This window comes from Salvelinus sp. IW2-2015, unplaced genomic scaffold (assembly GCF_002910315.2).
Source record: "Salvelinus sp. IW2-2015 unplaced genomic scaffold, ASM291031v2 Un_scaffold591, whole genome shotgun sequence".
Lineage (NCBI taxonomy): Eukaryota > Metazoa > Chordata > Actinopteri > Salmoniformes > Salmonidae > Salvelinus > Salvelinus sp. IW2-2015.
Window position 1 is genome coordinate 221,063 of NW_019942581.1, and position 23,780 is coordinate 244,842.

Here is a 23,780-nt window from a genome sequence, read left to right on the forward strand (position 1 = left end):
CTGTGCATAGAGGTCAGAGGTCAGGTGATATCTGGGATAGGCCTTTTAGTGTGACAACTTGTATGCATTATCAAGTAGTGGCAGGTAGCCTAGTGGTTAAAAGTGTGGTGCCATTAACTGAAAGGTTGCTGGTTTGAATCCCCGAAGTGACTAACCCTAATTGCTCATGTATGTTGCTCTGGACAAATGTCTACTAAATAACTAAAATGTACAGTACTTACATCCTGGACAGATTCTGCAGTGGTACAGTTCTGGTCAGCTTCTCCAATGACCATCAGTAATGGACACTTTAACCTCCTGACCTATGGGGTCAAAAAATAGGTCCAAACACATGTCAGTTCCTCACTGTACAAATACATACAGTATAGTGTGCATACAATGCAGTCTGAAAGATGTCATCACCTCTACTTTAGGGCCACTCTCAGTGATGGGCTGGATCATGTCTCTCCAGATCAAATGGTTGTTCTCATCAAAGTGCATCTTGTGCATATTTCTAGGGATTTGAGCAAAAAACTATAATTTCAGTGCATTCCAAATGTCATTTACTATTGCTTTGGAATAGGTTAAAACACACTCACGTGTTGTACCTGTCAGCTATTGACACAAAGGACAATCTGAAAGGGAAAACATGGCTGCCACATATACACACCATACATCTGGGCTGGAAAAGAGGGGAATTATCCAAAAATATGTTGGCAAATAGGAGAGGGGTGTGTCTACAGAGCACCTGTAAAATAATTGTTTACAGTATATGCGTTCACTAATTAACTGGTTATCAATCAAACAAGTCAAATTCAAAGAGGAAGGTGTGGAATACTCACGTTAATAACATCAGAGTAAACGGCCAGGGATAAGGATTCCCAGTGAGAAGCCAACTATAGCCACTCTATCACTGGCCACCTGGGGATGGTCTCAGCATAGTGAAGGCTGTCTGAAGTAGGGGCGGCAGGTTCACAACAAACTCCAGAGCACACACACTTCAGGCCTGTTGCATCTTTTTCCACAATGAAATGTACAAATACCTCAAAGTACTTGCATCCTATGGCAACTGTTGTAGAGAAGTCCGTGGGGTACTGCAACACTAAGGAGACGTAGCTTTGGGATGCTAACAGGGAGGAGTGATGCTCAAACAGCCCCCCTCCTCCCCCAGCTAGCTCCAGCACAGCAGGGAATGGTCCAGGACCTTATAGAGGAAAACATATACAGTAATATAGTATAGTATAGTATACATATCTGTTACACTTGCATCCATTATCTAACGGTCCGTCACACTTCAAGGTCATTCTGGTCACACTTCAAGAACATTCTGGTCGAATGATATACCGTAATGCGCTTTAGGATATGTAATCGCATACGAAATATCTTGTTTAGTCACCTGCTGGTATAAAAAAGGGTTCCCTGGATTCCGTCCTTGTTGATGTCTATCTTTTGGACTACGGGGGCCATACACCAGCGCTCTACGACTGTACAGGCTAAAGCAGCCTGCTCACTGAAGTCCTGGCTGATGTGGCCACTGTACACAGAGATCTGGACCAGCAGTGGAGTACAGATATCCTTCTTCCTCAACCTGACAGGGAGAAAAAAAACAGTCAACTATGTAGGGAGAGCTAACTGAAAATAATTCAGAATTCATACAGGAGCAGAGGCATATCTTAATGTCATTTGGTGTGTGTGTGTGTGTGTGTGTGTACCTGGGTCATGTTTCACTGCCAGACACTGGCCTCATGATCCACAGTAAGCCCATGGACTCTAAGCCCACATAAGAACCACAAAAACGGATGTCCTCGGCAACTTCACACACGGTACAGGACAATAACACAACTCAGTTGCTTTACTGTAGCAATTTGTACAGTTGATAAACGAGTCAAAATATTGTAATTTTTCAAAAAAATATATTTGCATGAAGTATCACAAACATAGATAGTAACACCTGGCAAAGTAGGAACACAAGCCCAAAACCATACCTGTTCTTACCTTTGACCATCCCCGTTTCATCACTGGCATAATGGCCGAACGCCTCCCATCAGAGCGCTGAAAGGAACGAAGGGTGATCTCCTTTTTGGGGAAAAACGTTCTTCACCACAATCTGCAGTTTCTCATCAATGAGGGCTCTAGTGGGCTCTACCAGGAGCATGGGGCATGGACTCACCCCTGCCTTGATGTGTGACCACCAGGAGAGCTAGACCAGTTCTATCACCATCCGGAAACAATAGCAACTGGACACAGAGAAGGAGAGGAGTTTTCCATGCAAAATGGCCGCCACCCTGAACCTGTCATCTGTAGGCTGTGGAAGAGTGAGAAATATTGTAGGCAACAGTATGTCAATGGAAAGTCTGTTCTAGCAGCGGTGGACTATGTCGCAAACAGGACACAGATTAGGCACTCGCCTTTCTTTGTAGCCATTGAAGAGCTGGAATGTGTAGATCTGGGGGATGTGTAGAAAGCCTGAGGCCCCATGTCTCACATCTAGTCTGACATCTTCCCTGCAGGCTAGAGCAGCTAAAATCCTCTAATTCCAAAATAACAACAGCTTGGGACTGAGGCAAAAAGTCATATCAATCATTTGCACATAATCATAACAAGGCCATATCAAAAGAGGACCATAGTGCTCTCCAAAAAGTATTGTTGGTGCGTAAAACCTGTGAATCCAGATAAGCCCAAAAAATTGTAATGGGTCTGCAGTCTAAAAGATGTTGCATAAAGCTTACTTCATTATATATAAATAATATTTTTTACTGCATTAGGATAGCATACACATACTTTTCAGCTGAACAGTCTTCTTCAATGTTTAGCTTGGTTCATAACATGGCCATAACCATGTTACAGTTAAAAAAGATATATATTGATCATTATTTTATTATAATATCAATTGCAGAGAAATAAGCTGAGCAAATTGATACCCCTGTCTTCACCAAAGCAATGTTACAGTTCAATACAATATTTCTGCACCTCATGGAACTATTTTTTCATGAAGCTCCTTTTCGCAACAGGACTGTCCTGGGAAAAGATTATGTGATTGTGATAAACAACTGAGAAGATTATGACAGAAGATTTGATAAAGACCTGTAATGAATCATGACAGAGTGACTGATGAAATATTTAAAATGTTTGTTTACATCTGAAGTCCTGGAACAAGGCGGAATCCGGTAGATAGAACATGAACAGGATATTGTTCACATTCCTCCTTTTCCCACATCCTCCTTTCAATATGATTAGATCATATCATTTGATCATAACCAAACACATTACATTATCAGAACAGTCATTTTGATTATACAATACAACTCAATAGAAAACATCCTTTCAATTTTCTGCCAAAAAGTGACTTGTGTTACAATATAAAATGATCAGTATATTACAGTATCTAAAAGAATGTGTCCACATGTCCATAACACTAGTTGTGCTGAGGTGTCCTGGGTGGAGGCGTCAGATCTTCTTGAATGGCCCTGAACAGCTGCAGCAGGGCGTCTCCCCACAGCGCCTTCTGGTGTTGGGAGGTGGTATGAGCTAGAGTCTGGGCAGTGTACACCATAGTGAGCACTGTGCGCTCAAAGTCCTCCCTGCTTAGGGCACCTCTGCGCTGGGACAGGTGGGAGGTCAGACGTCTGATCTCGGAGAGTCTCTTGGGCAGGACGTCCTCACAGATAACCTCCAGCTTTTGGACCCTCCTCAGAGACGCCAGCTCCTTGTCTGGGATCACGAAGGGCTTGTCCTCACCCTCGATCTGCAGGCCTGCCAGCAGGATCTAGAAGACAGACACAGTTGTATCAGATTCTTTACAGGTTCTATCAGATCCACTTTTCAATTGTCCATCTGTCATCTCAATACCGCCATGTTCTGAGATTGTTTGATTGATTTAATCAATTGACTGATTGAATGATTCAATCAACAGAGCAATTTCCCACACATAGTCAGGGTGAATCTCATCTCATGCACCACCAATGGTATAACTGGAACACAAGTCAAGCTCTTACCACCAGGGGTCATACAATACATTACAAAAGATGTTTGCTGCCTTATTCCTCTGTTGAATCGGACTAAACACTCAATAATTAAGACCTTAAAAATAGGTTTCCGTTCCTTCCATGTATAGAGGGACGATTTACCTTGAGTAACCTGACTCCCGTTGGAATGCATTCATGGATGCCAAGGGAAGTCAGGCTTCCCCTAAAAATTTTCCAATATTTTTTTATATTTTTAAATGTATCTTTCATGTCTGTCTTTCAGAATTTTACTTAAATTCGCAAGAGGCAGAATGCATCTCACCAGAGAAAGCATTAAAGCGAGTGAAATTGCGCCCCTTTGTCTCTGTATGTATAGGCCATCTATCTGATGATGTCTGGTCCAGAAGAGTTTGGCATTTGGCCTCCCTTGATTAAAAAAAGGATAAAATAAAAACCAACCAGTGTTGAGCTAAACTGTAAACGGTCATGGCTCACCAAAAAAAAGCATCAAGGGAAGCCACTTTGGATTAGACTTCACTTCTATTATTATAACCGTGATTCTGATCCAAGGATAAATTCATACATTGTGCCCTTGGCCTAAGAGGATGGAAGTTCAATATGTAGCCAGATGTAGAAGGTTAACTAGCTAATGTTGCCCATGAAAGGAAGTTAGGCTAGCGAGCAAGCATTTTAACTAGGTAGCCGAGGTCAACAAAAAATAAAAACATGTGCTGTATAACAGAGTCATAGACCGTTTCGTCAACATGAAAGAGGAGGAATGCATTGGCATTTCTCTACAAGTGGGGTGAGTCAACATGTTTTTTCTACTTGCACACACACACACACACACACACACACACACACACACACACACACACACACAGAGAGAGAGAGAAAAATCTGAACCATGGAAAGCCACATCATATTTAGCTTACGTTGATTGGACTAAATTGTTTTTGGTGTCTTTTAGTTGTCACTGTATTAGACTAAGCAAAGGTGATTTTATAATGTTGAAATGTTGAAGATGAAATGGTGCTGGAATAGTGGAGCAGCTCCTGTTTTCTTTGCAACTTGTGGTAACTCTCCGTGGTTCTAAATCAATAGTGTTTAGTAGTCCGGAAATGTCAGAAACGTTATTTTGCTTGACCATGCTGTAGTTCATGTAAACTGTTTGTTCACTTCAATATGCTTTGTGGACTTCACTGGACAGAGGTTGCGCTCTGGTTTTGTAATGATGAAACAAAGGTCTGGTTGAATTTATTCTGCCACTGTGTTTTCTTATTGTCTCGGCTTAGGCCTATATATCATGGTGTCAAGGCGTATGAACTAACAGGTTATAGAGCAAACAGCGCAATTACCACAACACATAGTTGTATTATGTTTTTTCCTGTCTGGTTTCCCCAGTGATTTTACCCACACACTGCTACTGATGACGACTGCTGACTGAGGCTTCAGCTTCCCTTTCCAAGTAGGTCAAAACTACGTTCCGGCTCCAACCATGACTCTCGTTGCCCAAGTTCAACTGTATGAAATTCGGAAATTTGAACCCATGAGGACTGTTCACTTTGCCTACAGGTTCTCTGCCTCTGCCCTTCCACCTCCAACCTCCATGTCCTGCAAGCACGACGAGCGGTAGTACCCACAAGATTCACATCAAACAGGAAATGTTTCAGCTCTTCAATTAGTAGGAGAAGAGGAGTCAAACATTCAATACGTCTTTAACTTTCACTTCTCTCTCTGAATGGAACTCTGAGGAGATACACACACCTACACACATAGATCCACTGCTGAAGACAAGAGCTCTCCAACTTTGCTTACTGCACACACACTTCTTGGTTTCCGTTGTTTGCTCAGCTATGTTCAGAGCTCTGTCATAACAAACTGTAGAAATGTAGCCTCTTCCCATACTATATTGCCCAATTCCAAATCAGCCCTTAGACCCTATGCGCTCTCAGATCTCCATAAGTGCAATATGGGCCAGTTTGATATTTGGCACTGACAAGGAGTCTCTGAAAGTCAAGAATTCTTCCCAAAAGCACAAGAGATGAGCTATCAGGTAATTTTGACTTGTTATGCCTAAGATATTTTATTTAGAAGCAATGGCGAATATAAAATCTTGAGTGGCATTGATTCTGATGCAGCATGTTTTGCTGCTACCCCACAAGATTCACAAAGATTCAATAACCTATAACCTCTGTGTGCATGTTTTCCACTGGAACATCAGAGCGGAGGATGGTTGAGCGGTATATGTCCAGACATAATGTTTGCTCCTTGGGCTCCAACATACCAGCTCTAATATGTGTGGATGAATCTGGGTTGTGCCCACAGTGGATATGGTCTGGCTCAACAACGAGAAGAAGCAGGGGCCTCTGGGATATGGAGTTCACTGTCAGAACATTATTAAGTAATAAAGTCAAAACTATCTGAGAGGAGGGTCTCTGGATGATCCATTGTGGGTCGGAGAGAAGAGCCAGACTGTTACAGACTGAGAGCCTGCAATACAACTTACATTTGTGGAAGATTGAACTTTATCTGACAACAATCTTCTTGTTTCCATGTTACATTCACAATGAGTTAAATCCCCTTTAAGCCCATTAATGTAATTTCAGCAGAGCTGGCTATTTTCGACTCACCTCAAACAGCAGGTTAACATCTTCCACAGAGTTCTGGAAGGTGGGGTTGACCAATGAGTGTGTGCCACGCTTCACCGTAAAAGCTGATGGGTAAAGGGCTGAAGAGAAAGGAGAGAGAAAGTGAGAAGAGGAGAGATAGCATTTGGAGTAGTTGAATGACTCATTAAACCAATGGCAACCAAAAGAAGGCCTGAAATACAATAGATCCAGAATTTCCCGTTGAGCGGGTGAATATGGTTGCCGTTGTTGAGACCAGGGGGTAAGTCAAACTCAGCACACGTTGCAGTATTTACGCAGTGGCATAGGTCTACAGTATACAATATAGTCAAATACATTGACACAGTGGCTATAGGTCATGTAAAATCCTACACTTACTGCATACTGTAAACATGTCTACGTAGGTTAAACTATCTAGCCCCAGGTTTGTGGGAGACAACTAGAGTGTAAACTGCAGCAGATGTCCCTATGTGAAACCGGGTGAAACCCTTAAATCTCTGACACCGGTAATTGCTGGTATGTCCCACGTTATAGATGCCCCCTCTTTTCAAAGAGCCAGGTGTGTCTATAGGGCATAGGCTATAGGGTAGGGCGGTCAGATTTCAAAGTGTCAGGGCATATGTGCCGCAGCAGGCCTGAGAGTTCAGGAGCTGTGGTCTGCTCCTCATAAAAGCCCTCTCTCTCTCTCAGCCTTCAGGACCGCAGACTAAGGCAGCTCTGTCATTTATAAGGGGAGCTAACCAGGAGCAGAAGCAGAGAAACACCTGGACACAAGCTTACTGGGTTCCAACCTTGGTCTCTTGCATACCACAAGACTGCTGAGCTAAAGGCAGCTCCTGAGCTAAATGCAGCTAAGGCAGGTATTCTGATCTTAGATGAGACCATTCACTGAACCACCTCCTTCACACCTATTATTTTACCTGTAGGGGAGATGTAGTAGTTATTATATCTACAAAGGACTCGTCTAATTTCAAAAAAATGACCTAGGCCTGATTAACATTAAGTGAGATAATGGGGCTTTGAGCGGCTTCTTTCAACAGTGTTTTTTCTCTGTATTACTCTGAGCTTCTTAACAGTGAGGGGATGATTTGAGGCAGGAGTCACAGTAGTGACATGGTAATACCCTTCACCAGTTTGAGAGACAGCTACAGTACATAGAGACATTCTTGTGGTCAAGTATTTGACCTCAACAGAAAAATATGACACATTGAGAAATGTTGTTAACATGACCTAGAGACGACCCAGCTCAACCCAAAGAAAGTTTGGTGCGTGCAGCATCTCTCCCTCAATACGTTATTTGCTTTCTTTTCCATTACAGCACTGAATACCTGGCAGGGACTGTTTTGAAAGAACAAGGCCATGTGCTTTTGGGTTGAAGGGTCAGGTACAGACAGACAAGGTCCAAATAAGTAGCCTGATTGGAAGTCGGAGCATGTATGAAGTGGACACAAATAGACCATCGATCATGCAGTGCTTCAGTCTGTCTCAGGAATGCCTGGGCCCTGGACAGAACAGAAAGGTTATGGTGGGAACACAGCGTGACTAAGGGGAAAATTACGTTTTCTACCAATAGTTCAGAGTTCAACACTGTTGTGACTAAGCTTTATGAAACATAACACGGAGGGCTACTGTTTGTCCATACTTTACACCATAGTTTACTCATTCTCTCATAGAATGTCACTCTCTGGCAGGTGTTGTATCTATCTGAGCTTTGTTAGATTCCCTACTACTGTAGAACGTGCTCTTGTTACTAATCTAAGCCAGATATCCAATCCCTGTACAGTAATCTGCTGTTTGAGCCAAGAGAAATATAGGCTCACTGAGCTTAATGAGGGTCATAGTTTAAACATTGGCCCTCTCAATGGAAACTGATCACCCACTGTTCTCCGACTGTACTCCTTATGGAATCTGATCCAAGAATCATCGCTCGTGCTTCTCGGCCCACTGTAGCGCTAGACTAAATAATCAGTGTTTGCTAGACTAAATAATCAGTGTTTGCTAGGACACTGTCCCCTGTGTCCTCACAAACGAGCAGGGAACTTGTAATCTCCCTCTAAGCACTTGCAATGAGCCAGGGGAAAACACAAAGCCATTAATTACAAGCAGTGCTAAATGGTCCTGGCTGGAATTGTGTCGTGATTTGAGAAAAGCAGCAAAAACAGAGGTCACTGTCCTCCAGGTTTACAGTAATGGTTATTTGGATTAAAGTCAGAACCAAAATCAAAGTCAGGAACATTTCCCATACTACAACTGATGAATGATGTTTGCATAACCAGTTTACACATTTGCATTGTGATGTCTAAACTGATATTTTCCACAGAATAGACACACTCTGGAGCAATCTAAGTATATGTCCTAATTAGAACTTTCCCAGTGGACCGAAGACCTGAGAGCTCCAAATATGGGACAAGATATGTCTCAATATTGAAGGGATAACAATACATCAAGTCTGATATGCAGATGTTTTCCCAAGCTGCTGCAGTCAAAACAGCTGGGGAAGAATTGGGGAGCAGTCAGAGGGACACAGTGGGCCAGAGACAGTCACATGGGCCAGAGACAGTCACATGGGCTACACTTACAGTTTGTCCCCTATTCTAAATCACTGTCTGTCCCCTCTATCAAATCATAAATATTCATATGTGGTCTTTAGGGGTGATCTGACGTTCAACAGCCATACAGTAGATAAGCTTAGTACTAGTATGACATGGATGTAATAATGTAAGAATATTTTCAGAATGGATACTGAGACACATGACTGATTGACAGACCAGTTTCCCCGCTGGGACTAATAAAGTTTGTATTATTTTATCTGATCATGTCAGGCTCGTATCCACACAGACACATCATGCATATGACTGGATCTCATCTGCCAGCAAAGACCTGAGCTAAGTCGCGTTTCCTGAGGCAGGTTCAACATCATGTGACTGATTCAGTGATTTCCATTGAAATCCACCCTCCTACATTCCTTCATTTGGAGGGATCTATTTTCGGCCGTCGACATTTCTAAGGAACCAAACATTGACGTGTGTGGGAGGGAGGGAGGGAGGGAGGGAGGGAGGGAGGGAAAATGTATGAATGTGGATCCAAATGTTTGGATCCAATTACAAGAAGGCACGTGAAGTTGTTATTCGCTGTGAACTTTGTTGAAAGATATTCAGAAAAGATAATTTCTCTCCTTCTCGTCAACACAATCATATACATACAGGAGACTAACACCCACAGCCTTGCCAAAGCAAACAAAACATTTGTCTTTTCTTCAATAACAAAATCTCATAAAAGTCTGCAAACATTGTTTTTTGCCTACTTAACTCCACATAAATAATCTATTTGGCAGCAAAACGTTCAGTTATAATAACACACAACGATACTTAATACATAACCATATTGTATATTTTTTCCTTTGATTCCAAAATGCAGTTCATTCCATCTTATTGCTCTTAGTTCTGAGAACGTCTACACAACAACCATTAACTTTCTATAAACGTGCCTATGTTGACCCCTGAAACTGACCTGAAGTCAGCCTAAACTCTGTGAAGTACTCAGGTGTCCTACCTTTCCTCCAGTGTTGAGCAGCAGCCAGATACAGCTGGCAGTAGAACACAGTGATGAGTAAACCCCACCGATGCATCATGCTGACTCTCGGCCCAGCACACATACACTGACACTGCCCTGTCGTCTGTCTGTCTCCCTGGGATCTGAATGTGGATCAGTCACCAGCCAATCAAAGCAGCCAGCCAGGCCCCAGCTGGAGAGAGCTGTGTACAAACAACCATCAGGAGAATGAGGTAAGAACGCTGACTGGAGCACTGCTAAACCACTTCATATGCAACTGCTTCATCCTTTCCTCTCCACCACTCTGTCTGTCTGTGTCTCTGTTTCTCTCTCTCCTACCCTTCCCTATCTCTGCCTCCCCCCTCTCTCTCTGTCTGTGACTGAGTGCTGAATTCTCTCTAGCCAGGCTGTCTGGGCTGTCATCTGGAAGTCATCAAGACCCAGGGAATGGCTGCTCTGTTAGTGGCTGGCCTGCCGCTCACTGTGCTACTGGCTGAGGCAGAGCTGACACCAGACTGACTGCAGCTGGTCTACAACCTGTAAAACCTGTCCAGTATCATCATCATCATCATCATCATCGTGGTCACCGTCGTTTCCAATATGGTTTCCATCAGCATTAGCATAATGGTCATCATGGTCATATTGTAACCTCGTCCCCAGACTTATTGCTACCTCACACAGAGACAACGATGGTGGCTGAGACTATCACTACTGTGAGGAATACCACGTCTCCATCATCATCTCCATCTTCATTATCATCATACTCGGTCTTAGAATCCACCTGCATGCCACATATTGTATACACAGTAAGTGTCTGACAGCTTCATCACAGACAAGAGTAAAACACCAATATCTGCCCACTTCAAATACATCCACTCCACATACAATAGACTACAGTGCAGTATAGCATTTCAGGGTTCTCTTCGTCTCTCCGTTGTCCTCAGTGAACAGTGTCTGTTCTCTGTGTAGTCAGTCACATGATGTCAGTTACAACAACATTCAAAACTCTCGCTACCAGGGCCAAGGCGCATAGTGGTTTGCTCAGGAATCCAGGAGCTTTGCTTTGGTTGGCCTGTCCTCTGAGATGAAGGCAGGGAATAAAGGAAAATAACTGGAAAAGACAAGCGATTTCAGAAACGAGTCTGCTATTATTAAATAGAATTACACCATTCTACCTTAGCTTACTGACTGTGGATGACACTTGTTTTTGCAGTATGTATTTCAGAGCTCAATCAATATCTGCTATATCAGTACTCTACTGCTGAGAACTAATGGTGTATTCATAAATGATCATTTGGGTTAAATGTTTTGTTTTACAATTACTGCTTCTATATTATCAGCGCATGATCATAAAAAATATGACTGATGACTGATATAAAATCTAAATGAAAATCTAAAATTGCCAGTAGTTTTAATTACCCACTTCACATCACTATTGCCACCACCTTGATAAGGTAACTTCAAACATTTCACTGATATATCAGGCAATGCTGGAGGGCATGATTAATCGAGCGCCCGCTGACTTTCAAGTTATTTGCTTTACGAACACAATATGTTGAATTGAAACATTCACCTCTAAAACCAGATGGGCACCTGAGGTATTCTGCCCTTCCGTGTCTCACTGAAGGAACAGAATATTCAAATAAAGGATGATGAGAGAAGGTGATGATATTCCCAGTGAACAAGTTTTAACACCTGTCTCTCAGTACATTACACAATCAACTCATAAGGTAATAACAGATGGTGTTTCTGAGTCTGAGAGAACAATGTCCAGCAGGTAAAGAAAACCTCACCACAGCCTGTCTCTCGTCTCCTTACTGGAAGGGTCATGGTAGAGAGGAACTCCAGTCTTTTTGTTGACCTACCCAGCACCTTTACTCTTAGAAGAAAGACAGTAGTAAATCAGCCTGTTGAAATGGATGAGGAGGTGACACTGTGACACAGGACCATGTCCACAGCCAGGATTTACTCCTAGTAAGGTCATATGGTCGAATAAAGCATATCCCAGAGGTCACATGGTCAAGTAAAGCATATCCCTAACTGTAGGCTAAAAAATAAAATGAGGTCCACAGGAGCTCCTGGATACATGAGCAGGAAAACGTCCCAGCCCTAATCATTTCTACTGACGTGTACTTCTCCACTTACCAGCAGGGGGAAGGCTAAGAACACACACTGTGTATGTTTCTTTTCCCCCATCGCTCCAGCACCCATCAGACTGACGCCGTTTTCAAACTATTTTGGTGATGCTGCGTGAATTTGAGAATGAATTCTATTAAGATAAATGCTCACGATATGAATGCACTTGAGAGAGATGTAAGGGTTGTTTGGGTTCAGGTCCAGGTGGGGACCCTTGAGAAATCGCTCAAGTGCTTAATTGCCCAAGTCGTGCTGTAAAGCATAAAATATGCAAATGAATAGGAGGCCATTAGAAGTCTGTAAAAGCCTCAATAGGCAAATTACCTTTAGACAAGAGAAGTGCAGCTGCAGTCCCTACAGGAGAACTACAAAATAAAAGCATATTAATGTATACAATTCAGACTCTAAATGTCACATGACTGTAATTACCAGCAATCAGGATGGGGCAGAATATACAGAATCATTATTTGAGCTGTAGCAAAAGTTTTAATAGAAAATATCAATTATTGGCAGGGTCAGCACCAGTGCCTATCTGATATGTCTTCCACCACACAATTCCGAGTCATCCGATATCAAGATGGAATTAAATTTCCCTAAAAACATCCAAAATAAGAGACCCATTATGAATAGACAAAKCATTACTGTAGAAACATATCCTAAACCCTGTCAGGAGGATATTAGTTCAGAGCTAATTTGTCTGGACACAGACAGCGGCTCAGCTYCGTGATCCATCTCCACTGTGTCTTAACTGCAAATGGAGCTGATGTCTCCTGGCCCTCTCCCATGACAGCTCCTCTTATTATGGTTGGCCAGAGGGCACACACACCATCCAGGCTCTCTTAGAGAGATTCCACTGCTGCTGCTGTTGATTATGCCTCTCCCCAAGACCAGCGGAGCCTGCAGAACTAACCAGCCAAATCACAACACCCAACACCAGCCTCATTACTCAGACATAGAGTCAATTACAATGCAATAACGACTGATTATGGACATCTTGCTTCGTAATTGCTCTGAAATTAATGATCACTGGTGGCGAAGTTCCCTGAAATGATCTGTTGCACCACCACTTTTTGACCAGTCCAGCGCTTCAATAATGAGAAGGAAAAACMTAATTGGTGTCTGAACCCTCACCAGAAGGCGATATTTGCTCCTTCACTTTGCGACAGCATTGTGTCAGTCATTAGTGTTAGTCATTGCAGTTCCAGTTGCAGGTATACTGAAGCTTGTCAGTGTCTCTGTGCTGAGGCATTATTGCATGTRTTGGCTGAATTCCTCAGAGCTGCAGGTTGTTGTTGGTGTGTCGTGGGCAGTGATTTTTGGACAACAGATTTTCCTGTGACTTTCCTGTGGAGAGTGAGAGGTGTTGATGATGGTGACACGCTGAGATCTTCCTGCCTTGTTACATGTGGGCAGAGTGATTATTTCTGACACAGTCAATAGGGAGGTACACAGGCTTCTCAGGTCATGCTATAGCAATTGCCAATTATGGCACAGTATTAGTAATGAATACAATGAAGGCATGTTTGCTGACCAGAGAGCCATCAACACCTCTATCTCCTGCCCTCCTCTCCCTCCCCCGTCCCCCTCCTATCCCCCCCCCTCCTCTCCCAACCCCAGTCCCCTTCATCTCCGCCTCCAGGGACAACGCGGTCACCTGCAGAATGGTGGAGAGGAGTGTCACCGGACCAGTCTGTGCGTGACGGGTGCATGGTGATGGCGACATTGCCTGGTGATGCGACTGATTGACGGAAGGTCTGGGAAGGGACATTCTGGTTGCTACGCCCACGGGCTGCACACACAGGCAGGCTAATGTTGAGAGAAATGCCTCTGCTGTTGAAATAGTTGGGGATGACTCAACATACAGACAATAGATGGTAGAAAATGCACCATCTTCAAAGGACATTATATTTATCTACACAACCTGTTGTTGTTTCTTGATGGTGCTTGATGTCATATCAAGTAAAGACGAGATAACATAACTGAGGCCCGATTGTCCAGTCCATGCCACAACCCATCAAACCATAACTACCAACCGCTTCCACCTGATCTATGTCAGTCTCTCTAACCCCTCTAATAATAATAATAATAATAAATGTATTTTATCAGTAGAGGCTGCTGAGGGGAGGACGGCTCATAATAATGGCTGGAATGGCACACCGGAATGGCATCAAACACATGGAAACCATGTGTTTGATGTATTTGATACCATTCCAATGATTCTGCTCCAGCCATTACCACAAGCCCGTCCTCCCCAATTAAGGAGCCACCAACCTCATTTGTATTTAATATAACACTTTTCATAAAGAATCTCAAATTCAGGAGGCTGGCAGTTGATGGGAGATGGTCTTCCACAGCTAGATCATGATGCAGTTCAGTAAAGGAGTAGCTTGAGTGGAGGTGGCGTCGATGGTACAGTCAGGGAGGGAGAAACAACAGTCGGGAGCTCTTTATCAGGCACCTCTGTCTCTGAAGTTCACAGCTACTCCTCCTCTGTAGGTACGCTGGAACATCCACCACCGAATGTGTAGCACCCACCTGGGTGATGCTTCGGCAGCTATAAGTGCCTGAGAGACCGAGGTGAGCCTCTGTAATCCCCTTACACCATAGTCCACATCCTTCCAGAAACCGAGGCAGGTGGAATAAAAATCTGGTGCTGTGTTGATCAGGTGTTGATGCATCATTCAAATTAGATTCGCTATCTAGCTATTGCTAGCCAAGCCAAGTAAACAGACTTCCAAGCTAGCTAGCTAATCCTAGCCAAGCAAAGTAAACAAACTTGCTAAGTAAACATACTTCCCAGCTAGCGAGCTAACGCTAGCGAAGCCAAGTGACCAGATTTCCCAACTAGCTAGTTAACGCTAGCAAAGCCAAGTAAACAGACATCCCAGCTAGCTAGCTAATGCTAGCCAAGCAAAGTAAACAAACTTGCCATCATCAGTCCTGCAACTCCATGGACCACCACCAGATATTTTTGCTGAACAGGTTATCAAAAACACACAAAAAAAAATCTAGATGCAACAAAGAACACTTAATAATACAAATATATATACAATATTGACAGAGCTCTCTGCCTAGGCTTCCTCCTGGTGCCATGGCAACAAAAACATCCCAACATGGTTATGCTGTTTGTACTCTACAGAAGAGTCTGCCTTGAGCTTAGGAGCAGATGAAAGGATGAAAGCGGGGGGAGGGGAGAGAGAGAGAGAGAGAGAGAGAGAGAGAGAGAGAGAGAGAGAGAGAGAGAGAGAGAGAGAGAGAGAGAGAGATAACAAAAGATAGGAGAAGGAGAGTGAGTGAGAGAAGGAGAGAGAGAGAGACAGACAGACAGAGAGACAGTTAGAGAGAGGTCTGAAGTGAACCCGCCTGAAAAGGTGAGTTGGGACACGACAGGCTCTCTTGGGGGGCATTCTAGGACAGGTGGAGGGGTTGTTCAATGAGGTCCAGTAGTCAGGGTGGGGGGAAACGGAAGGACCTCAGAGTAGCGTACGTGTTGTTTTCCAGAAGTGGACACCAAACACATCAAAGCCTGCACCAGAGGTGGCTAATGGTAGGATGAGTACAGACCTCCTGCTAGATGCACAACACAGGAAACATGCACTGCCAGCAGATACACAGAGAGAGAGAACAGAGAGAGAGAACAGAGAGAGAGAACAGAGAGAGAACAGAGAGAGAGGACACGTAACTGCATAAAGTAGGGGAAAGGATGGGAAGAGTCTGAACCAAGTGGGGTTAGGATCGACCAAGAGGGAATATGTCAAGATGCATCCAAGTCAACAGTATTGGTTGAAGAGGATAGACAGTGCATTCGGAAAGTATTCAGTCCCCTACCCTTTTTCCACATTTTGATACATTACAGCCTTATTCTAAAATGGATAATATATTTTTCCCCCTCATCAATCTACACACAATACCCCATAATGTACAAGAAAAAACAGATAAAATACCATATTTACATAAGTATTCAGACCCTTTGCTATGAGACTCAAAATTGAGCTCAGGTGCATCATTATTCCATTGATCATCCTTGAGATGTTTTTACAACTTGATTGGAGTCCACCTGTGGTAAATCCAATTGATTGGACATGATTTGGAAAGGCACACACCTGTCTATATAAGGTCCCACAGTTGACAGTGCATGTCACAGCAAAAACCAAGCCATGTGGTCAAAGAATTGTCCGTAGAGCTCCTAGACAGGATTGTGTTGAGGCACAGATCTGGGGAAGGGTACCAAAAACGTTCTGCAGCATTGAAGGTCCCCAAGAACACAGAGGCCTCCATCATTCTTAAATGGAAGAAGTTTGGAACCACCAAGACTCTTCCTAGAGCTGGCCGCCCAGCCAAACTGAGCAATCAGGGAAGAAGGGCTTTGGTCAGGGAGGTGACCAAGAACCCGAGGGTCACTCTGACAGAGCTCCAGAGTTCCTCTATGGAGATGGGAGAACCTCCCAGAAGGACAACCATCTCTGTAGCACTCCACTAAGCAGGCCTTTATGGTAGACTGGCCAGACGGAAGCAACTCCTCAGTAAAAGGCACATGACAGCCCACTTGGAGTTTGCTAAAAGACACGTAAAGGACTCTCAGACCATGAGAAACAAGATTCTCTGGTCTGATGAAACCAAGATAGAACTCTTTGGCCTGAATGCCAAGCGTCCCGTCTGGAGGAAACCTGGCACCGTCCCTACGGTGAAGCATGGTGGTGGCAGCATCATGCTGTGGGGACATTTTTCAGTGGCAGGGACTGGGAAACTAGTCAGGATCGAGGGAAAAATGAACAGAGCAAAGTACAGAGAGATCATTGAAGAAAACCTGCCCCAGAGCGCTCAGGACCTCAGACTGGGCCGAAGGTCCACCTTCCAACAGGACAACGACCCTAAGCACACAGCCAAGACAATGCAGGAGTGGCTTCGGGACAAGTCTCTGAATGTCCTTGAGTGGCCCAGCCAGAGCCCGGACTTGAATCCGATCCAACATCTCTGGAGAGACCTGAAAATAGCTGTGCAGCAACTTTCCCCATCCAACCTGACAGAGCTTGATAGGATCTTCAGAGCAGAATGGTAGAAACTCCCCAACTACGGGTTTGCCAAGCTTGTAGCGTCATACCCAAGAAAACTCGAGGCTGTAATCGCTGCCAAAGTTGCTTAAACAATGTACTGAGTAAAGGGTCTGAATACTTATGTAAATGTGATATTTCTGTTAAAAACCTGTTTTGCTATGTCATTATAGGATATTGTTTGTAGATAGATGAGGGAAAAAAACAATAGAATTAACAAAATGTGGAAAAAGTCTAGGTGTCTAAATACTTTTCTAATGGACTGTAAGTGTTGTATCATAATAGCCAGCACGCTTATCTTGGTTTACAGAGGTCCATAAACCCACAGGAGAAGAAGAGGATATTGTAACTGTTGGCTGCTGTCACGCCCTGACCTTAGAGATTCTTGTTATTCTCTATGTTTGGTTAGGTCAGGGTGTGATTTGGGTGGGCATTCTATGTTCTCTATTTCTTTGTGTTTGGCCGAGTGTGGTTCCCAATTAGAGGCAGCTGTCTTTCATTGTCTCTGATTGGGGATCATACTTAGGCAGCCCTTTTTCCCTCCTTCAGTGTGGGATCTTGTCTTTGTTTGAGTGCATGTAGTTTGCACGACAAAGCTTTTSGTTCGTTGTATTGTTTATTGTTTTTCTTGGTGGAACATTTAAATAAAATAATGTACGCCTACCACGCTGCACCTTGGTGTCCTTCCGACGACAAACGTTACAGCTGCAGTATATACAGTATGTTGTGTTCACCCTTAATGCATTATACCGTATATACTGTAAACGTACTACCAACACAACATACAACAATTTCAAAGATTTTACTGAGTTACAGTTTAMAAATCAGTCAATTTAAATAAATTCATTAGGCATTCATCTATGGATTTCACATRACTTGTGTAACGGATGTGAAATGGCTAGCTAGTTAGCAGTGGTGCGCGCTAATAGCGTTTCAATCGGTTACGTCACTCGCTTTGAGGCCTTGAAGTAGTGGTTCCCCTTGCTCTTCAAGGGCCGCGGCTTTTGTGGAGCGATGGGTAACGACGCTTCGTGGGTGACTGTTGTTGATGTGTGCAGAGGGTCCCTGGTTRGCGCCCGTGTCGGGGCGAGGGGACGGTCTAAAGTTAAACTGTTAAACTTGGAATACTGATTTGCATCTGTTGGTCACAGACACCTTTAAAAAACAAATGGGCCTCACAATGGATCTCATCAACGTATTTTTGTGCATTTAAATTGCCATTGATAAAATGCAATTGTGTTCGTTGTCCACAGCTTACGCCTGCCCATACCATAACCCCACCACCACCATGGGGCACTCGGTTCACAACGTTGACATCAGCAAACCGCTCGCCCACACAAAGCCATACACATGGTCTGCAGTTGTAAGGTCGGTTGGATGTTGGAGGCGGCTTATGGGAGAGAAATTAACATTAAATTCTCTGGCAACAGCTCTGGTAGACATGCCTGCAGTCAGCATTCCAATTGTATGCTCCCTCAAAACCTGAGACATCTGTGGCATTGTGTTGTGTGACAAAACTGCACATTTTAGATTGGCCTTTTATTGTCCCCAGCAAAAGGTGCACCTGTGTAATAATGATACTGCTGTTTAATCAGCTTCTTGATATGCCACACCTGTCAGGTGGATGGATTGTCTTGGCAAAGGAGAAATGCTCACCAACAGMGATGTAAACAAATGTGTGTACAACATTTGAGAGAAATAATCTTTTTGTGCGTATGGAACATTTCTGAGATGCTTTATTTCAGCTCATGAAACATGGGAACTTTACATGTTGTGTTTATATTTTTGTTCAGTGTATTATATGATGTATTATGATGATGTATTGATGTATTATATGATGACTGTGGTTTTGTCACTCACCGTTGATAATCTCCAATAACGGCGTTAGGGTAATAAGCTCCCACAAAGCAGAACCATTATGTGATAATTCCACTAACCTCCCTTGAGACAGTGARGCAGCTGATAATAATATAAAATGTTATGTTTGGCACTGAGAGGATGAACATTTCTCTCCCATTCTCTACTCTCATTGATTGCCTTGTTGCTATGCAGTGTAATCATTTCCCTAACTACAGAGTTGTATGTAAAAAAAAACAAAGGGTGATCTTAGCTACTTTTATGACCTTACCCTCTGGGCAAAAACTGATTGAATCAACGTTGTTTCCAAGTAATTTCAACCCCCCAAAAATCTGTGAGGATGTTGAATCAACGTAGAAAACTAATTGTATTTGCAAAAAGTCATCAACATAAGGGCATTTCGTCTTTTCTAAATCCAATGACATTGCGATTTTTTTGCTGTTGATTTCACGTTAGTTGACAACTCAACCAAATGTAAATCAAAACTAGACGTTGAACTGACGTCTGTGCCCAGTGGGTACCTGTACTGCATGTAAATGGGACTGTGACATCAAGCTGATGTAAAGAATGAACATTCATATTCAATAACCATGTCAATCTTGTCAATGAAAGTGATGAAAGCTAAATTATTGGCTGGATGTACTGTAAGGTTAGTGTAACGGACATACAGTATGATAGATTAAATGAAAGCAAAGTCATTAGATAACCCAATGCYCATTTCTTTCCATCTTTAGCAGAAAGAGAAGCATATTCGTAAGAAAAGCTAATTCCACAGCWTTAGCTAAATTTGTGGCATTTTTTATGTTACACAATGGCAGTTCAGGGCTTTGGTTTCCTATATCCAATTCTAAATAGACGCACAGCATTTGAGTGGGTGGGACTCAGCTTGAAGCCTGTCTTTTTTTTCACTCCTTTGCAACCTGCTCAACGTTTGCCAAATCAAATCTTCTCCTTGTTAAAATCTCACACTTCCTCTTCTGAAATCCCCTCAAAGCTGTCTACCGCAGAGCATAATGCCTCGTTAGATCAGAGGCAGAGCTGCCGTCTATATTCCAGACCGAGACATTTCCAAATGCAACAATGGCTTTTACATATAACAATCAGCCCATCCATAAAAATATTGTTGCACTACAAAGCCCCTCACAAAAAGACACCTGCACATTCCCCTGCACTAACATACAGACATACAAAAAGAAACCTGCACATCCCCCTGCAACATATAGACATACAAAAAGAAACCTGCACATCCCCCTGCACACATATAGACATACAAAAAGACACCTGCACATTCCCCTGCACACATATAGACATACAAATAGACACCGCCACTTCCCCTACACACATATAGACATACAAATAGACACCTGCACATCCCCCTGCACACATAATAGACATACAAAAAGACACCTGCACATTCCCCTGCACACATATAGACATACAAATAGACACCTGCACATCCCCCTGCACACATATAGACATACAAAAAGACACCTGCACATTCCCTACACACATATAGATACAAATAGACACCTGCACATCCCCTGCACACATATAGACATACAAAAGACACCTGCACATCCCCTGCACACATATAGACATACAAAAAGACACCTGCACATCCCCTGCCACACATATAGACATACAAAAAGACACCTGCACATTCCCCTGCACACATACAGACATACAAAAAGAAACCTGCACCTCCCCCTGCACACATATAGACATACAAAAAGACACCTGCACATTCCCTGCCACACATATAGACATACAAAAAGACACCTGCACATCCCCCTGCACACATACAACATACAAAGACACCTGCACATTCCCCTGACACCATACAGACATACAAAAAGAAACCTGCACATCCCCCTGCACACATACAGACATACAAAAAGAAACCTGCACATCCCCCTGCACACATATAGACATACAAATAGACACCTGCACATCCCCTGCACACATACAGACATACAAATAGACACCTGCACATTCCCCTGCACACATACAGACATACAAAAAGAAACCTGCACATCCCCCTGCACCATATAGACATACAAAAATACACCTGCACTCCCCTGCACACATATAGACATACAAATAGACACCTGCACATTCCCCTGCACACTACAGACATACAAAAAGAAACCTGCCACATCTCCCCTGCACACATATAGACATACAAAAAGACACCTGCACATCCCCCTACACACATATAAGACATACAAATAGACACCTGCACACCCCCTGCCACACATATAGACATACAAAATAGACACCTGCACATTCCCCTGCACACATACAACGATACAAAAAGAAACCTGCACATCCCCCTGCACACAATACAGACATTTACAAAAAGACACCTGCACATCCCCCTGCACACATATAGACATACAAAAAGACACCTGCACATTCCCCTACACACATATAGACATACAAAAAGACACCTGCACATTCCCCTACACACATACAGACATACAAAAAGACACATGCACATTCCCCTACACACATATAGACATACAAAAAGACACCTGCACATTCCCCTACACACATACAGACATACAAAAAGACACCTGCACATTCCCCTGCACACATATATACATACAAAAAGATCTCTTGACAACAAGGTAAACAAAATTAGAGCAAGGATTGCCTTCCAGAGAGACATCAGAGATTGTAACATTCTTCGTTTCACAGAAACATGGCTCTCTCGGGATATGTTGTCGGAATTGGTTCAGCCACCAGGCTTCTCCATGCATCGCGTCAACAGATATAAACACCTCTCTGGGAAGAGGAAGGGCGGGGGTGTATGCTTCATGATTAACGACTCATGGTGTAATCATAACACATACAGGAACTCAAGTCCTTCTGCTCACCCAACCTAGAATTCCTCACAATCAAATGTCGGCCATATTACCTTCCTAGAGAATTCTCGTCAGTTATCGTCACAGCTGTGTACATTCCCCCTCAAGCAGACACCAAGATGCCCTTTAATTTCACCGGATGTTGTCGACAGGTGTCCCGCTGACGGGACGCCTATCCCTAAGTTAACAAAGCAAATTTGAGAACAAGGCTACCTAAATTCTATCAGTATTGATTGCACAATGCGCAGGGGTAATACACTCGACCACTGCACCTCTAACTTCCGCGATGCATACAAAGCCCTCCCTCGCCCTCCCTTCGGCTAATCCGACCACGACGCCATCTTGCTCCTACCGTCTGATAGGCAGAAACTCAAACAGGATGTACCAGTGACTAGAACCATGCAACGCTGGTCTGACCATTTGGAATCCACGCTTCAAGATCGTTTTGATCACGCGGACTGGGATATGTTCCGGTCAGCCTCAGAGAAGAACATCGACCTATACGTTGACTTGGTGAGTGAATTTATAAGGAAGTGCATTGGAGATGTTGTACCCACTGTGACTATTAAAATCTACCCTAACCAGAAACCCTGGATGGATTGCGGCATTCACGAAAAACTGAAAGTGCGATCCACCTCATTTAACCATGGAAAGAGGTCTGGGAATATGGCTGAATATAAACAGTATAGTTATTCCCTCCACAAGGCAATCAAACAAGGGAAATACCAGTACAGGGACAAAGACACAAGACGTATGTGGCAGGATCTACAGGAAATCACGGACTACAAAAAGAAAATCAGTCACGTCACGGACACCGACGTCATGCTTACAGACAAACTAAACACCTTCTTTACCCGCTTTGAGGATAATACAGTTCCACCGTCGCGGCCCGTTAACAACAACTGCCCCCCCCCCTCTCCTTCTCCGTGGCTGACATGAGTAAAACATTTCAACGTGTTAACCCTCACAAAGCTGCTGGCCCAGACGGCATCCCAAGCTGTGTCCTCAGAGCATGCGCAGACCAGCTGGCTGCTGCGTTTATGGACATATTCAATCGCTCCCTATCCCAGTCTGCTGTCCCCACATGCTTCAAGATGGCCAACATTGTTCCTATACCCAAGAAGGCAAAGATAACTGAACTAAATGACTACCGCCCCGTAGCACTCACTTGTGTCATCGTGAAGTGCTTTGAGAGACTAGTCAAGAATCATATCACCTCCACCTTACTGGCCACCCTAGACCCACTTCAGTTTGCATACCTCCCTAACAGGTCCACAGACAATGCAATCGCCATCACACTGCACACTGCCCAATCCCATCTGGACAAGAGGAATACCTATGTTGAGAATGCTGTTCATTGACTACAGCTCAGCATTCAACACCATAGTACCCTCCAAGCTCATCATCAAGCTGGAGGCCCTGAGCCTCAACCCCACCCTGTGCAAATGGGTCCTGAACTTTGACGGGTGGTGAAGGTGGTGAAGGTAGGAAACAACATCTCTATCACGCTGACCCTCAACACTGCGGCTCACAAGGGCACATTCCTCTACAAACATATATACATACAAAAAGACACCTACACATTCCTCTACAAACATATATACATACAAAAAGACACCAGCACATTCCTCTACACACATATAGACATACAAAAAGACACCTGCACATTCCCCTACACACATATAGACACAAAAAGACACCTGCACATTCCCCTACACACATATAGACACAAAAAGACACCTG

General features: G+C 43.6%; 1 protein-coding gene across 1 annotated transcript in view; it reads right to left on the reverse strand.

Annotated features, from left to right (window-relative positions):
- Positions 1-2,840: 2,840 nt before the first annotated feature.
- LOC112068600 (protein FAM180A) overlaps positions 2,841-23,780 on the reverse strand; it is a 44,869-nt gene continuing 23,929 nt past the window's right edge. The window contains exons 2-4 of the mRNA XM_024135775.2: positions 10,127-10,329; positions 6,578-6,675; positions 2,841-3,745 (exon numbers count right to left, since the gene is read on the reverse strand). Of these exons, the coding sequence (XP_023991543.1) occupies positions 3,395-3,745; positions 6,578-6,675; positions 10,127-10,229 (552 nt within the window). The 5' untranslated portion in view covers positions 10,230-10,329 and the 3' untranslated portion in view covers positions 2,841-3,394. The remainder of the gene's footprint in view (positions 3,746-6,577; positions 6,676-10,126; positions 10,330-23,780) is intronic.